Consider the following 17,959-nt stretch of genomic DNA (forward strand, 5'->3'; position numbering starts at 1 on the left):
TCGTAAGATCGTCGAAGCAACAACTAATAAGCAGTTTTTTATGTAGAATTGTAGAAAAAAACTCTCGCAGTTTGCGACTTTGCTTTGTTTGTTGTGCGCTCTCTCTCGTATTAATGGGATAGCTTATATTTATTTTAGAAAAATCTCAATTATATACTATATATTTTTAATTATTTTTTTGTTTTTAATTTTTAATTTTCTTTTAACAAAAAAGTTGACTGGTAACAAAAATTAATTGTAAATTAAATAGGACATAGTATAGTTTATATAGTTTATTTGTTGTTCATTTGTTTAATTTGAAAATACATGAACTGCTGCGATGTGAACGCTTCTGGAACTTTTTCAATTAGAAAGTTGCTCACTCGCTGCTTGAAAACCGAAGTAGTTGTCGATGTTGTCGATTTTGTCTCTGTTGTTGTTGGTCTTGTTTTAATAACTTTCTTTGCGGTTGTTGTTGTGTTGTTCTCCGTTGCTTCATAAACTTTAAATTATAATAAAAATGTTCAGTTGTTTTTAATTGCTTTAAATAATTTATTCGGTGATCGTTCTTGTTGTCTCCTGAATGTAGACCTGGGAGCCGGGAACAGTGGAGGTGGTGACGAATGTGCGATGCTTGGCGCGGATTATGTTCAAGTTGGACTCGGCGCATTCGGCACGATCTTCGGCAGCTTCAAGTTCACGCTGGAAACGGCGGACGCGGGTCACGGACTGTTGGGACATACCCTCCTGAGGTGACGAGACAAATAAAAAAATTAGGTACGACTTAATAACGATCTCCTAGAAGTCTTATGCAGAAAGGAAGTTTTGGAAATGGAAATTACTTAACCCCATTATTAGAAAAATTGAAAAATAGAAAAGCAGAAACAGTGATAGGAAAAAGTTTGAAGCAGCATTCTACTAAAATAGTGCAGGCCTGCGGGCATTAGGAGTTCTTGCCAATGATTTTAGCTGGCATTATCAAACATTTTACCAAACGCTCTAATAAGAATTGCAGATATATGCTTGTACATATGTCTACCGATCAATAATTTCACGGAGTTATGGCGCAATGGAAAATTTTTTGAAATCCTTCTTCCTAATACTCTTCATATTCTTTCCTCTAGAACAGTTTCCTATTCAACTTGAAAGCCTGTCGCGCCTCCAAAGTAACTACAGTGCATAATAAAGCAAATTCAGACAAATGCAAGCATAAACGTTTATTTTATTAAGCTTTTCTTTCATAACTCCCCAGCTCTTCATAATTCCATTCCAACAATCCCCTATTTCGCATATTCTTTATTTAATTTCAACTGTATAGGAGCATGTTACCTGTTCGGCCAATTGACGTTTGAACAAGTTAACCTTGGCGGTAGACTTGTCCAAAGCTTCCTGCAACAAGATAATGTTCTTCTGGTCCTCCTCGCATTGTACCATGACTTCCTTGACGGTGCGTTCCTTCTTTCTCAAGATCTTGATGGTCTCGGCGTGTCTCCTCTTCTCTTCCTCCAACTCCAGTTCCAAGTCGCGTACGCGTGCCTCCAACTTGCTGATGATGCGCTTGCTGCCAGCGACAGCGTTCAGCTCAACCTCTTCCAGACGAATGGCCAAGTTCTGGGCAAGATGGCAAAGATTTTAGTGCTGTTGAGCGTGAATTTACATTTGATTTACCTTGACTTCGACTTCCAGAGACTTCTTGATGGTTTCCAATTTGACGACGCGCTCTTGTTCCTCATGCACCAATTCAATGGAGTGCTTCAATTCAACCTAAAATGTAGATATGCGTGTGTGTGTGTGGATTTTAGTTCATTTGCCTTGAGTTGTATTCGAATGGAAAATAGTATTTGTGTTGCCTTACCTGAACCTTCTGGTAACGTTCGTCACTGATTCTCAATTCTTTGGTGACTTCCTCGTAATCTGCGGCAACAACCGACAATTCTTGCTCCAACTTCGACTTCAACGACACCAAGTTGACGTTGACGATGCTCAGTTCATTGATGCGGGTCTGCGCCTCCTCGTACTGCAATTCAACAGTGCGCTTAGCACGTAAAGCGCTGTCCAAATTCGAGCGGACTTCTTCCAGTTCACCGTTAAGTGCAGTCAAGCGGCGCTGAGCCACATTGTACGAATCTAAAGTAACCTGCAACTGGCGTTGAACATCCTCGTAGTGGGCTTGCAATTCGGTCAATTGCAATGACTGCTTCTTGATAACCTTCTGCAAGTCAATGTTGGTCTTGTTGGCCACATCCAAGGACATTTCCAGTTCGGTGATTTGCACCTGCAACTTCTTCTTGATGCGTTGGACTTCGGTCTTCAAGCGAGTCTCGGCTTCAATGACGCGAGCATTCAATTGCTCGATTTCGATGGCAGTTTGTTTGCTACAGGTGCGAGATAGAGCGAGAGAGAGAGGGAGAGGGAATGAAGGAAGAAATAGAATAAATGGAATGTAAGTAAAAATGTTGCGGCAGGTCAGATTATCAAAAATAAATCAATTATTTAATGCAAATAGTGATTTGCAGATTTCTTGCTCGTAAAAAATTACCCCATTTCTTTAATTTTTTTTTGTGTAGTATAAGGAAATTGGGGTCCGCTCTATTGATTTGTGCTATATTAATTTTTCGAGACCACCTGCGCGCCTTATATGTGAGTGCAGCGATTTTCGGCGGCATTTGCGAAACAGCTAGATATTTGGTAACGACTATAATTTCAAGCGATTTGAGAAGAATTTGGCTACTTCCTTTATATACTCGCACAAAATCCTGCGCACTACTCAAAGCAATGGGTGAATGGGAACAGTTTCTCAAAGACAGAGGTGTGGCACCCACAGCTTTCTAAAGGCGTAGTCACACTTTAGGGCAGTAGCCAGTAGATGCATACAAAGTGCATTGGAAACTAATAAAAATACGATTTCCGAGATTTGTATAGATTTTCCATGACAGAGCAATTGAAATGGAGTCCTCAAGCAATGTGCCATTCACATTTCATACGTAACTGCAGCAGCCCTGGGATTTCGTGATATTTTCTTACTAGTAAGAGGCAGTGGTCTTTATCGCCAATACACATCGAATTAAAGGTGCCGCGTCCAAGGTTCACATTCTAACTCATTTGCGAACAGAAAGGTTTCCCATGCAGACTCGAACTTGTCACAATTATTCGAATTCCACACGTTGATAGGCTTATACATGAATGCCAATGCAAGCGATTGCTCGAATGCATCATCCGTCTAAAATTAGCTACGTTGATGTGCTAATGCGATTGCTGTTGTTACGAATGTTCGTAAAAAAATAAAAAATTATGTAATTCTGCTGTAATGTTTCTTTATTTAGGGTTTGATGTTGAATTGATATTATCGGGTGGCTGTGACTCAGCGTGTAGGAATGAGTGATGTCGGCAGATTTGGCAACGTTACACAGGTGATTGCGCCAGGGTATGTAAATATTTGGGTCGCCATTGGTGTCCGCCCATGATGACTAGTTTGTTTGCTGAATTGGGATTTTATGTGGGGTATTAGTGATTGCTCGCATTACAGTAACAATACTGTGTGCCTTAAATGGACAGTGGCATAAAGTGAATACAATGCAAGAGTCCTTTGAGTCATTTGATTAATAAATTAAAATTAGACTTTTTCATTTCAAACATCAGCTAGTTGTGGGATGAATAAACGGTCTTACTGCTATGCACCTACATTTGTTTTTTTAAGACCTTTGACATAGAATATTTTGCGGATACTGTGTAGCAAAATGAAGAGTTTTGGCATCAGTCTGATTATTTTTAACGAAATTATGCATGCGAGGCTTATCTGGGGGATTTTTTTTATCATCGTGTAGAAGGAAATGCTGTTTAATAGGCCATCCATAGTACCATGACATTTAGCATACTTCGACTGCCTGCTCATATAATATTTTTATAAAAATACCCGCTTTGAAAAATTCTAAATGTATTACAAATTTTTCTAGGCAGAGCTGACAAAAGTCTAACACAAAGACCAATTTTTGATTTTCGTTCAAGTGCGCCCTCTCTAAGGGCAAACATTTCAACCTAACAAAAGTGTATTCGAATTGAAAGCATATATTGCTTCTTCACTGGTACAAAGCATTTTTTTTTAATTTTTAAAATATTTTTTATTTGCTTCCATAAAATGGAGAGGAAATAAGCTAGAAATCTTAATGCGTGAACTACACATTTGCGAGTTGAGTTAAGCCTCAAATCAGTTTTTCAAAGCTGCAGTGCAATAAAATCAAGTAGCAAAAGGATTTTAAGAAAAAATGTGTCTCTGATGTAAACTCTAAGCAGTTCGCTCGTGTTAAAAAATAACGCGTGAGTGCGCAGCAATGAAGAGTCTGTGCGCCGTCATTTCAAAAAACAAAAGATTACCAGATGCCATAAAGCCTTCTGAAATTGTGTGCAAACATACATATGTACATTTATACATACATGTAAGTGTAGCGCAGAGCAAGCATTCCGTTCCGCAATTTTTCATTTTATGATGGTGATTTTTTTAAATTTTATTTAATCCGCGCGAGCATTTTGTTTGGCAGCAGACTTCATTATTTCGTTTAGTGAGCGATTAGTGGAAGTTCCCTTTGCCATTAGCATAGAAATGAGTTTTTGTATAGAAATGATATTTTGCATAGAAATACTTTTTTGCATTGAAATGATTTTTTGCACTTTTTCTCTATAGACAAATTTTTGTGTGCGCTGAGTGCGTTTACTTATAGCGTGCACTATACCTGTATGTGCCTGCTTGTGGCCGTTGCTGTCATGAGGCATCACTTTCCTCAAAAACAAACATTTAAGAATTAATTTTTATGTTTCGTTTAAGAAATTGTTTTTTTGAAGGACAGCAAAGTGAATAGTCCGCAAATTTAAAAAAAAGTTGCCCGTACAGCTGAAAAAAAAGTTATTAAAAATACGCTAGTGAAGGTCGCACGAGTAATTTGGCAGTACATGCAATTTTGTATTGAAATTTTGTTGAGAATATTTTGTTTTTCAATTTGGCTAAACAATTTCTAGTCGAATTCTACTAAATTTGTGCTAAGTTTTTAAGTTTGGCAGATTATTTTATTATTTTTACTATATTTACTGCATATTTACCTAAATATTGAATTATTGTTTTTATCACAAAATAAGACATTTTAGAACCCAATTATGTAAGGTATACTACTGCCAGCTTCATAGAAAGTAGATTGAAGCCAAAATAAATTTTAATGGAACGTTGTGTGTTTCAAGACTTCTTAGTTTACGAGTTTGTAAATGGCCTGCACTTCAAAGAAGCTGTGCCAAATATCTTGGCGAGTATTTCTTTGAAGGCCTGGCAGATTTGCAAAGTGTCTCACTGGATGGACTAGTTACCTTCGTAAAAAGATCTAAGTGGTTTAAGCAACTTAGTTAGGTGATGGAAATCAAATGCAGGTATCATAAAAGGCCTTAGGGCTACCGAGAGTTTTGTCTTAGACGAGCAACCTGGCTAACCTAACCTAATCTAGTTTAGGAGGGTACTGCGTTCTCTAAATTTTGAAATTCTGCGTAACTTTAACTATAATTAAGCTGCTTGAAATTGTTTACATTTTAACTAAATTGCCACAAATATACGCAATTTTTTAGCTAAGCAAAGTCATTCCGAAATGACATAATTTTTATCTTTTCAGCGCATACCATCGGTTGCTGCTCTCAAAAATGCGTTTAAGTATTCTTAAATTGAGGTATGCAGTATTTTCAATGAGGTTCATACATTATTTGCACCTCATTCTTTGATAGAGGTGATATCCAACGTCTGCAAAACTCAATCCTGCGAAGCATAGTAAATGCGCCATACTTCATAAGGAATAGCGACGTTCATTGCGATCTTGGCACACCAACTGTGAGTGAAGTAATGAAGCAATTTGCCATAGCTCACAAAGAGCGACAAAAAAATCAAGTCAATGATGGCTACTTGGCATCCAACTTAAAATTCGGCTGAATTCTTGTCGAAGACATTTAAAACGCACAACGGCAGCAGAGCTTATGGAGAGCGAGTGGCGATTATATTGTAAAATGCTTCATGAAACAGGTTAAATTATCAAATGAAAATTGCTTATTAGTATTCTTTTATTAGGTGAAATGGTATAAATGACGCTTCTTAAATGAATAAGAATCGTTAATAAAAAACAGTAACAAAATTTCTTTCGCAAATTTCTATCGAATTTCAAATCTGTGTCCCGATGTTCTCCTACGAAGACACTCATTTATAGTTTTACGCTGTCTCTGAACGACAGTTAGTTTTTATGATACAATTTTCGATGGCGAAATTTTGGCTGATGGACTGCCATGGACTACCGAGCGGCGGCTGTTATTAGAAAATACATTTTTGTATTATTTGGCGTTTTATGTTTGGTGATTTCAGTGGATTTCGAAGCTGAGTACTGCTGAATGAATATATAATCTCAGCTACGGCGGACGCCTGCAGTAGTTCAATAAACAAATTTCATTCTAATATGTCTACTGAGCCTCCTTGATCCATCGCGTGCTATCGATATTTGTGTTTATTTTTTTTTCAATTAATCTGCTTAATATTTAAAGTTTAGTTGTTTGACTTTCCACTTATTTGTACTAAGGTCACCGGAATAGTGAAACACTTAGATGCTTAGATGCATGTGAAAGGTCTATAAATCTGTTGAAAATTTTGAAATCTCTATAAAGTACTTGGGGTATTTTGTTTCTAAATATACTTTAAATTTGTTTACCCAGCATATAAGCAAGATTTTTTTTGTTAAATACCCCTCTCGTTATACATACAACTACTTCCCTACATACGTGCAACTTTTCCCCAAAATTTATGGCATTTCAAATTCAAACCGATTCTCATTAATCATATGCATATGTATATGTAAGTATGTGTCCATATGTACAAACTTTTGTACTAGCCCAGTTCCCTCAAGTACAACAATGAGCGATTGCCACGCATTCATTCCGCATATTTACTTCGCAATTGGCTTGCAAAATCCCTGACCCCCTTCCCTGCCGCTTTACTACTTACACATCCATTTCCGCATATAACAAATAAATCAGATGTTTCTACAGAAATTTTAGCTTTTATGAACAGCAGAAATGCTTGTAAAAATCATTCGCATGCATTTATTCTTTGGCTGTTTGTTTTTTGGTTTTTGTTTCGCATTTTTGCCAAGTTGATGCCAAAAATAATGCGAACGCAGATTCAGCAAACATTTCTTGCAACGAAAGAAATCAAGCAAAAATACGTAAATAATATTTCTTTCTCAGAACAGCAATGAGGTTTTTTTGCTAATGCTGAGGTGAATAAAAGTGTTAAGCAGACGAAAAAATTAAAAGAGCTAAGGAAAATATTGCGAAAATAAAGACACAACTGCATTGAATTGAAAATTTAATCACTTTAATTGAAAACAGCAAGAAATATTTTTTGTAAATATGTTTGTATGTATTTTTTGTTTGTAAGCGTGTGTGTGTGTGTGGTTGGTGTTCGGTTGCGTCCTAAAAGGTATTTCATGCATTTGAATGTTAAATAACTTGGAGGTATGCGCATATCGTATAGGGATTGGGGGATCCGCGCGTGCAAATGGGATAGGAAAATTTTGTTTTATGCATCTCTAAGTTATTTCGAAATTTCAGTTTTATGAAAAATGAGTTTTTAAAATTTTTTTACTAAGAGTTCTACGACTTTCACTGAAACAAAAAAACTGAAAAAAGTCTAACCACTAACCGAAGCTATCAAACACTACCCTTCGCCATAACCCACTTTGAATCACACTCTATGAGTTAAGTTGATCTCAGCCAAAATGCAGCCCAGCTCGCACAAAACTCTTTCCCTAATGGTTGAGACAGCCTAAATTGTTTTCCATCTCTGCAAATGTCTAATCATTTGTTTTTGTTTTATCTCCACCTCGTCCGACATGCGTCGGCATACCTCTTACTGCCAATATATATAACTATAGTCCTTCAGTTTGGGATGCGTACGCATCACCTTACGACATATCCAACACTTATCATTTATGCCACACCTGGAATCAGCGTAGAATTCCACCGTCTTTTGATTGAGCGTCGACAACTGACGCTTCACATTGTACAACGACGAGGAGACGCGGTGGTCGAGCTTATCGACGAGACGCTCATCCATCAGTTCAATATGATAGGCATGCGAAGAGATGCGACCCTCCGGCGAACCGGAGCGTGCACGGCTTGCAGCCCGACTTGAACGTATTAGGGCCTGTGAGAGAAAGTCCTCTTCTTCCCTCTTGGCGCTCTTGATGTTGCGTTCCGATTCCGAGATCAATGCTTGAGCAATGGCAGTGGCGGATTTGCCGCGAATCGAACGCTTGAATTCGTCCGTCATGCGGACACAATCATTGTCTAACTCCATTCTGTGTATGCGATGTAGTAATCGTATAGTGTCTTGACGTATTAGATCCTCTAAATCCTGCTGACGGCGACGACGACGTTCACGTGAGCGTTCTACTACCGAATCCGGTTCAATATGCTTGTGAACACGCGCTGCGTCGGCGAGTTTTATCACACTGAATGGCGTTCGCTTCCTAACGCGAAAGTCAAGTAAAATTTCATCTGCACGATGGGCACAAGCACGCGACAGGCGCAACACTTCATCTGCGTCGTAGCGACGCACGGGATTCGAGGGGCGAAACTGTCGCAGACCGCGTTCACTTGACCAAGGCAAGTGCGGTGGATTTACATTCAGTTGCTTTGTTTTCGCATCCAAGTAGTCGAGCATGGGCTGATAGTAGTTCATTGTGTAGCCATAGTTGTCCTCATAGGTATGCGCTAAATGGCGAGTGCGCGAGGGGCGCAGTCTGTACGTGAGCGCCATGATTTTGGCAGAGATCAACGGCTAAGTTTGTCGAAAAGAGATGGTGGTGGGGCAAGTGGGATACAAATGTTTGTAGCAAGGGAAGCAATACAATAGATTGTCGATTTGTAGCGAAAAGGAAGGGTTTGCAAACGCTGATGGACAAATGAGACGCAACTTTTTCAAGTGCTTTGTTTTGTCGGGTAGCAGTGGTCTGTGTGATTAGTGATACTTTTGACAGTGCGTGTTTTACAGTAATGTCTCGAGTTTTTTTGGGTGTGAGCGAGTGAGTACAACGAGATAATACAGTCGTCCTGTACTTGAGATGCAATTAGTTTAAATTATTTCAGAGGCACAAGCAATTCGCAGTCATCACTAGCACAAAAGCGCAGCAAAGGCAAGTAGAACGTTTCGATGTGTCTGACTGTTGTCGATTTTTGCTTGCGCTATTTCGTTGTCTTCTGCTGTTGTTTGTTGCTTCCGTGCTTTTTGGCGTCATTCACATACGCGATTTTCGAGTTTCGCTTAGTTATGCTACTTTGCAGTTGGCGGCACAGCTTTTTGCTTGTTGCAGGGCTTGTTTTCGCTGGCCACAGAAATTGTCGAGTATTTGGCGATATCTATAAAAAGATTTAATGAATTTAAGTAGTTGTGCTTCAGTTCAGACAAATTTTTTTCTTTTGCTTTACGTTGCCTCTGCTTCAGCAGAAAGGCAATAGTAATAGCTCAAATGAATTGGATGGCTCTATCCGTCTCGGCATTGAGTTGTCATAATGCGAACACTTTTACGCAATCCATGAAGACACTTGTGAAGTCTCGTGATTTGCGCTTGAAATTTTTTTGCCACGGTGGTGGAGAACTTCCGTGTTCTGCACCAAGCCACTCAACCACCGAGGCGGATCAGAGTTCTCTGTGTACCTTCCAGCTAAATTTATGCAGTTGTATTGGCTCAGTAAGCTGTTACGGGAATCCTTTGTTTCGTCAACCGTTATTCTGCTTGCAGAGCTGGTTAAGAGCTTTCTTAAATTGGTTGTGTAATGAAGGAGGTCGGCAGAGGTAGCACTAAAATTTTCATAATAATTATCAGCATTTCAATGCACTTCATTATTCTTTATAGCTGCACTTACTTAACGCCAGCACTTTTCGAAAGCGACTTTTGAGGAATTCAAAATATTAATATTAGCAATATTGAATTTTTTCTTCGATTAAAATTATCCACGCACGCTTCTAAATTCTCTATTCGATGCTGTGTCCCCAATTCTGCAAATCGTACTGATGCAAAATGGGTCAGTTAATACACAGTGTTGCTTTTTACTATTGATCGATCAAATCGAATCGATTAAATACGAAGGGGTCTCTTTTTTATTCACTTTGTTGTTATTGACAAGTTCACCGTTGTGGCAGACATACATCCATGCATATGCACACATATCTTACAGTAACTGCATAGGAAGCAAACTTTTTAGCATTGATAGTCTTGCCAGTTCCTGTGCCAAGAAATAAGCCCATAGCCGAATTGTTATATAGAGGAATTGTCAATTCATTTTCCTCTGTTTTCATGAATCAATGACCTCTCACGTCACGCTCACGCTTGGTCAAGCGGAAGCTATGAGTTTTCCGGGGTTTCTATTGGTTTTAGATGGGTACACATTTATTGGCTGTAAGATTATTTTTATATAATTTCATTTTTCAACACATGATGGACATACCAATGTTGCATTCTTATAAGGCTGTAATACTTGAATCTCGATGGGAGTCATTAACTAGCCAGCAAAGCAGTTGTATCTTAATTCGCTTTCTAGAATGCCAAAACCAGCACTTGCGTCAGCCGATGTTTTCAGAGCACATAAATGTCCATAAAGCTGTGGCAGATTTAGACATACAGTGCACTCTTTCTAAGCGGACACCTAAGGGACTGAAAGAAGTATCCACTTATGAGAGGTGTCCGCATAAGAGAGGTGTCTCTCGTTAGGAGAGATAAATAAAATAAGCATAACGTTCGGTTCAACGCGAATCTAAAGGATGATTGGATTGGAGTTACTTTCTTCAATGGAGTTTTTTGACAGATCACGCGTGACTATCGTCAAATTAAATCCATATTCTTTTTAGTATTCATTGACATTTCATCATGGAAAGACTTACGCCTCAAGAACAAAAAGTTACAAATCGTAGAATTGTATTTCGAAAATCGACGTTCTATGAAAAGTGGGCATCGCGCGCTCAGGCGAACTTATGGTGTACAGCGATGAGGTCCATTTTTGGCTTAATGACTACGTCAACAAGAAAGTTTGCGGTATTTGGGCTGAAGAGCAACCCGAAGCCATTCAGGAACAACCATTACATTGAAAATAATCGTTTGGTGTGGCCTATGGGTTGGAAGAAACATCGGATCATATTTCTTCAAAGATGTTGCTGGCGCAAATGTAATAGTGAATGGGGAACGCTTTGGCGCCATGATAAACAACTTTCTGATGCCGGAAGTTGAAGCCTGTGATCTGAAATGTCCACAACATTTGGCTCCAATAAAACGGCGCTACTTGCCATATAGCTCGTGAAAAAATGGATTTGCTGCGTCGTCGGATCGGTGAGCAATTGATCTCTCGCCACGGACCAGTGGATTGGCCACGAAGATCGTGTGATATCACAGCTTTGGACTTTTATTTTTGGGTGTATGCAAAGTTTAAATGCTTGGTGGTTAAACTAGCTTCGATTGAGGCTTTGGTAAGCCAACATTACTTCATATTCACGAGGTATGTACCTTCCAGCGAGTCATTTGAAATTGGTGTTTACGAATGACCGAATTACTACGCAGTAGCCGACAACATTTGAAAGGTTCTACACAAAAATAATAAAAAGAGCTAAGTTAATTTGAATTTTCTTTGTCTTATTTCAATTTAAAATCGGAAACTTCTATTGATCACTCTTTATTGAAGGTGGTTTCGTCAGACTAGCTAATTTTTTTCTTTCGTCGTGCACATCTGCATGCCGGCATAAAATGATATGATTGGCACTATCGTCGTTAGCTGCTAGCTTCAACTTCTTGTCAGCTATGCTACATTGTTCCGGCTTTTCTATTTCTTCTTTACTTGCTCTTGACCTGACAGTTCTACCCACAAATCGTTGTTGTTGGTCTAGCGTCACCACCTTTAACGAATGCGCCTTAGCTCGGCTCTTTAAATTGTAGAAACATTTCACGGATATGACAAAAAAAAATTTGTTTTATAAACTTTGATTCCTCTGTTGCTCAGTAGGTGTCGCTTTCAATACTTTTTAACAAACTGCATACTAACAAATTACTTTCTATGCAATTACAAAGCTTAAGCGATGTTTTTACTTCTAGCGGCTTCCGAAGTGCATGGGGGTGTTGATTTTAGCGGTACTTTACCCTATAGTATTTACTATACTCGTCTTGAACTGATTATTCTAGCTATAATAGTTGGACAATGCGACTAGATAAGAATTATGACAAGGGAGCTTGAAAGTGTTGGATTAGGTAAATGTAAACAGGGAAGATTACAATTACGTCAGCTCAAAAGCTCATTTTGTCAAATTAACTGAGAGTCGAGTAGCGATACCGGAATATGCAAAACTTTCGATATTCTGCCAATCATGGAATTATGTGGTTTGAGTTTCTAGGGCCTACGAGAGGGACAGAACGACATTTCCTTCCGGTTTAAGAGTCTATATGAACTCGAATCTGCAAAATCTGTTGCAAACACAAAAAACACGAGGAATGCTCTGACACTGTCCGATCTGCAGAATTTGTTCAACAAGTGCAAGCGCTAATTGACGAGGACCATTCAAAATCAATGAGGGCCCTTGCGAGGTAGTTTAATGTTTCCGATGGTCTTATCCGTCGAGTTGTCCATGAAGACCTCCGGTATACATCCTACATTATGCGCAGAAGATAGTTTATTTCGGAGCAAATATCAGAAGAGCGAGTTATCCGATCAAAACGCCTTCTAAACAAAATTAAATACCCTGAAGCGCCTGACGTTTTTTTTGAGACGGAAAAACTTTTGACCCAGACCGAATTCTTTTTCAACAACTTCAAGCGCATTTTTGATTTATTTGAGCGCGCTTGATTTGGAAAGCACGATTTCTAGTCCAATTTATATATCTTTTAAATCTTAGAAAAGCTGCACTTTTTACTTAAACTTATACGCAAAATATAATTTTTTTGCACACGGAGCATTTTGAATGGTTGACATTTTTGCTGGGATGACTTGTTTTATAATTTTGAAAATTTTTATGAACTGAGTGCCAAGATACAGACTAACCAAATATTAAGCAAACGTGTACCAGAAATGAGTAATGCAGTGTAAATGGCTAAGAATTGGGACATAGAAAGAGTTCGCATATAAAGGGGTTTCCAATAACAGGTGCTATTGGTGAATGGATTGCGCTATCGAGAGATGATTAACGATGGTATTGATCTGGACAACGATTATTTTCAACAAGACGGCGCTACGTGCCACACAAGCAACGAAATCATTGATCTTTTACGCGAAAAGTTTCCGGATCGTGTTATCTCTCGAAGAGGTGATCACAATTGGCCACCGAGATCTTGTGATTTAAAGTCTTGTGACTTTTTTTTTGGGGGCCACATGAAAGAGAAGGTCTACGACAACAGCCCAGGGTCGATTCAAGACCTCAAAGATGGAATTCGTGAGGCTATCGAGAACATAGGGCAGCCATTTTGCAATTCGGTTATGGAAAATTTTATGAAAAGGATATTGTCCCGTAAGCGTGGTCGTGGTGGTCATTTGCCTGATATTGTTTTCCACTATTAACGGCATTCTTTCCTCTTTATAACGAAATAAACATCTGATCATTTGTATTAAAAAATAGCATTTTTCTTTGAATATCAAAAATAACACCTCTGTTTGGAAAACCCTATAGTTGCGATAAGAGGTGGCAACTTCACTGGCAAAATTTTAAAGAGCGCGCTTTTCGTGTTCCAGTAGGGTCTTTGACTTTGCGAGAGGAGTGTGACTGTAATGAGAATTCACAGTTAAGCATAAAATGCGCCCTGTTTCACCATGCAAGTCAGAAGATCTTAGCAACGGCCAAGCAAAGTTAGCCGCAAATGAGTTAAACCAAATCGAACATTTAATATCTCTACACAAAATGAGGCTCTGACCGTGTATGCTCAGGCACGCAAACCGATCCTCGCATATCGCTTTTTAAAAATTTTGTTTCAAGTACAGTGCAAAAATTGGCACGAGAAGCCTTTGAAAATTTTCGTAAAACATTCTAATACTAATAAGAGGAATCCGCAATACATTCAGATCGATCAACGTAAAAAAGATACTAAGTCTCAGACCTGAAAGTACTTGATTTGTATTGAATCTTCTTATATCAAAACACTAAATATATTTGGGCAAATTTTACGCAATAAAACTACACATTAATTTCAATCATTTATGCGAAAATATGTGTGAATAATATTTTGCATATTCCCTTTCATTCAGATGAAATCTCCAAATCACAATAAGCAACTAATTTGAAAATATAAAACGTGACTTACCGAATAGCCTCAATTTCTTCGTCCTTCTCAGCAAGGCGGCGTTCGGCGTCGTGGCGGTACTGGTTGAAGTCAGCGGACAAGCGCTGAGCGCGTTGTTCCTCAGCCTTGCGACCCTGCATGACAACAAAAAAAAAAAATACGAATCGTTTATAGTTTTACATATAAGTAGGACCGTTAAATTTGTTATGCTTACAGCCTCGGCTTCCTTGTAAGCAGCGGTCAATTCATCGCGCTCATTCTCCAAACGACGTAGCTCCAATTCCAACTCATGCAAACGGCGGGTCAATTCACTGATTGTACCCTTGGCCTCATGGAGATCATCTGTGACAAACAATGACACAGTTTATAAATATCTGAGTTTTATGAATATTTTTTGACTACAGACTGCTGTACTCACCTCCTAATTTCTTGTTCTCACGTGCGAATTGGCTGTTAGCATCCTTGACCTTCTCCAATTCATGAATGGTGCGTTGCAAATCGGCATGTTTGTTCTTCAGATCACGTTGGCTAGTCTCGTACAGCAAGATTGTTTCATCGAGACGGCTCTTCAATTCAATGTTGTGCTTCTCCAAGGTGTTGACGGATTTGGTCAATTCGCGGCAAGTGTTGTTCGATTTCTCCAAATCGATAATGAGCACTTCAACTTCGCTGGCCAAGCGAGTCTTTTGTTTTTCCAAGTTGTTGATCTTTACGATCAGTGTTTCAACATGTTCCTCGAGCTCGGTGATGCGCACTTGGTACTTACGACGGATTTCTTCGACCTCCTCTGCGCGAGCAGCTGCTTCAGTCTGGTATTTGTTTTGCCAGGAAATAGCATCAGCATTGGCTTTGACCAACTGACGTTCCAAGTCAATACGTGCTTCTGATTCTTCTTCGAGTTGGATGCGAGTCGATTCCAATTCGCTTTCAACTTGATGAAGAGAAGATTCCAACATAGAACGACGACGGTCTTCATCTTCCAATCGGCGGCGAGCATCTTCCAATTGAGAGATGACTTGGCTCTTGGAATATGAGACAGTGTCCAGTTGGGACTTGAGATCTTGGACGTCCTTGATCAATTCAATGTTCTCTTGCGACAGGCGGGTCTTATGTGATGTAATATCGATAACAGTGCGGTTCAATTCCTCAATCTTCACATTTAACTCGGAGATGGATACTTCCAGCCTTTCGACATGCTTGCTGGTAACGATCCTTTCCTTGTTGTAGGACTCGATTTGGGAGATATATTCGTAAATTTCGGCTTGGAATTTGGATTTCTCCTTCTCAGCCCTGAGTGAGTATGAAAGTGATGTGGGGGTATAAAAAGGTGAGGGTATAAAAAGTGATAATTAGTAATTGGAAAAACATTGCCATTGAAAATAAAATATTTATGCATAAAGGATACTTAGGCAGTAGCATTTTGGCAGCGGAAGCGCTAAAATCGGTTGCATGGGCAGTGATGATATGCTGGGAAAATCTGTTTAGCTGAGCTTAGTTTTGCATCGAACCACAGATACAAAATCTTTCAGATAGCCGATTGCATTTAATGTTAACTATTTGGAACTGGAAAAGCTATTTTATGCATATTTTGACTGATAGCAGAAATGTGGGTTGGGGCTGTTGGGATGGAGCGCATGGACTATCATTGAAAATATGCATGAAAGAGCTTTCTCAGTGTGGACTTGGTCAATCTGGGTAAACTGAAAGATCGACTTGAGGTATTCATTTATATGCATGCGCCACCAGCTCAAAGAGTTAAATAAATTGAAATTTAAATTATGCAACATAATTAATTAATTATATACAAATATGTGTACAACGATATGAATAATTTACCATCATCATATAATTACTGAACAAACTGGTTACAAAGTGGTTAGTAGCCTTTTTTCGCGATTTCGATTTGCCCTGAAAATGGAGTGAACTTCATAAATTTGCGGCGTTCGCTGTGCGACCGCCTAGCTGTTCATGCAGGTATCGAATTTCCATAAAGGTGAATTTGTCAAAAAGAGACAACAACAATAATACACTGAATATTACTGAAAAACTGAATCAGAGACATATTTGGATCGACATGGCGAAGAAGCTGAGCGGAACCAGCAGCCAACAGCCAACAGCTAAGCGCCAACGACCACCGGCCCATCAGTGTGTGGGCCGTGCGGCAATAAGGTGGCGACGAAAGCCGTGTGAAAAAATGAAAAAATATGTAGGAAAAAATTCAAAATTTTCTAAAAATAATCGCACACATATTTCGATTTTACTTATGCAGATATATTTGTTGTGTGTAAGCAATGAACAGTTCAAAAAAGAAGAGAAAACAATGAAATATGCAACAACAAAAAACAAAAAAATCAAAAAAGAGAAAAAGTTGCGCAGAGATTTTATTGAGTGGCCTAGTGGTCGGCACGGAAGGTGCTTTTGCGGCCAAAGCTTTCGGCGGATAGCAGCGATCTTTCAAGTGCTAAAGAGACAGGCATGTCATAGCATGGCATAACATAGGATGGACGGCAGTGTGCCGGTAGTGGGAGTAGGACGCATAGTTTGCGCCATAAATTCGATACAAGGAAATGCGCAAGACCACAGGTGAAAGTCCGCTCCAATCAAAAGCACACACAACTATTTAGAAGCGATCACAAAGGCAAATATTTTGATGCTAAAAACTGCAGCACAGGTGGCGTGGAAATATTTGCGGATTCTATAATGCCGAAGTTTTAAGTGAAATTGCTGAGTTGCATTTTTTAAGCAACGGAGCCAAGTGCAAAAAGAATAGAACAAGCGAGAAAAGTTCAAAGCAAAAATGCTAGATTACCAAATATTCTGGACAGAGCGCAGACGCGGTGAGCGATTGAAGAATAACGCTCATTCGACAAAAACTCCTGTGTGTGTCTGTAGCCTTGAAAAACGTTTCGATACAGATGTTTTATTTTTGGATTTTGGAAATATGAGATTTCAACGTACACTATTCGCAATTTCTGTTACATACATACAAGTACGAGTATGTACAAGTCGCACATAGGCGCATGCATACATACTCATGTATAAGAATATCTATAATATTTGAGTTACAGTATATACTAAAAGTATATGTACGCATATGCACGTATGTGTGAATATTTCGACATACCCACATATTTTAATCTACCTACGGCATTTTTATAATTCACACGCTTTTGTTTAGCCGCATAGCCAATTTCAACGCTTTACTGCAATTTGCAGGCAATAAGTGAATACATGCATGTGTGCGCGTGTGTATTTGCATCACCATTGGCCGGCGCTTCCCCACTGTGCAAAGCGCATTGCACTCAATTATTTATTTACTTGTAGTGCGAAATTTTCCGCGTATAAAATGCAACGTTTTCGTATAAACATTCAACAAAATTCGCTGACTTGCGCCCGACACATTTTCGAGAATGCAAACGGGGTCGCGTTGGCCTCGCTTCAGTTAGGTTAACAGTGTTAAGTTCATTGGGTCAGCCACGAGCCGTTGAAGCAGGCCAGGGTAATTGCTAAAGGTGTCGTTTGCAAGCAACCCTGACCCATTGAGGTCGATGCTGAGTTACTTGTTGCCCAAATGTTAGTACTTGAGTTTTCTAGTAAAATTACTGTAAATGGTTGTCAAGCTCATTTCCCACGTAGAATAATAACTAGCGGCGATTCGATTA

At 39.1% G+C, this 17,959-nt stretch overlaps 1 protein-coding gene across 4 annotated transcripts in view; it reads right to left on the reverse strand.

Annotated features, from left to right (window-relative positions):
- Positions 1-257: 257 nt before the first annotated feature.
- Positions 258-17,959, reverse strand: part of LOC129242988 (paramyosin, long form) — a 33,062-nt gene continuing 15,360 nt past the window's right edge. Inside the window, exons 5-11 of one of the 4 annotated variants that reach the window (XM_054879984.1) lie at positions 14,716-15,587; positions 14,512-14,639; positions 14,319-14,431; positions 1,835-2,354; positions 1,648-1,743; positions 1,309-1,590; positions 258-726 (exon numbers count right to left, since the gene is read on the reverse strand). In XM_054879984.1, coding sequence (XP_054735959.1) covers positions 532-726; positions 1,309-1,590; positions 1,648-1,743; positions 1,835-2,354; positions 14,319-14,431; positions 14,512-14,639; positions 14,716-15,587 — 2,206 coding nt within the window. In that variant the 3' untranslated portion in view covers positions 258-531. Of the gene's footprint in view, positions 727-1,308; positions 1,591-1,647; positions 1,744-1,834; positions 2,355-7,416; positions 9,851-9,915; positions 10,017-14,318; positions 14,432-14,511; positions 14,640-14,715; positions 15,588-17,959 lie in introns of those variants that run through there. The other 3 variants (XM_054879988.1, XM_054879986.1, XM_054879987.1) reach the window with 3 other exon arrangements.

Source organism: Anastrepha obliqua, chromosome 3, assembly GCF_027943255.1.
Source record: "Anastrepha obliqua isolate idAnaObli1 chromosome 3, idAnaObli1_1.0, whole genome shotgun sequence".
Lineage (NCBI taxonomy): Eukaryota > Metazoa > Arthropoda > Insecta > Diptera > Tephritidae > Anastrepha > Anastrepha obliqua.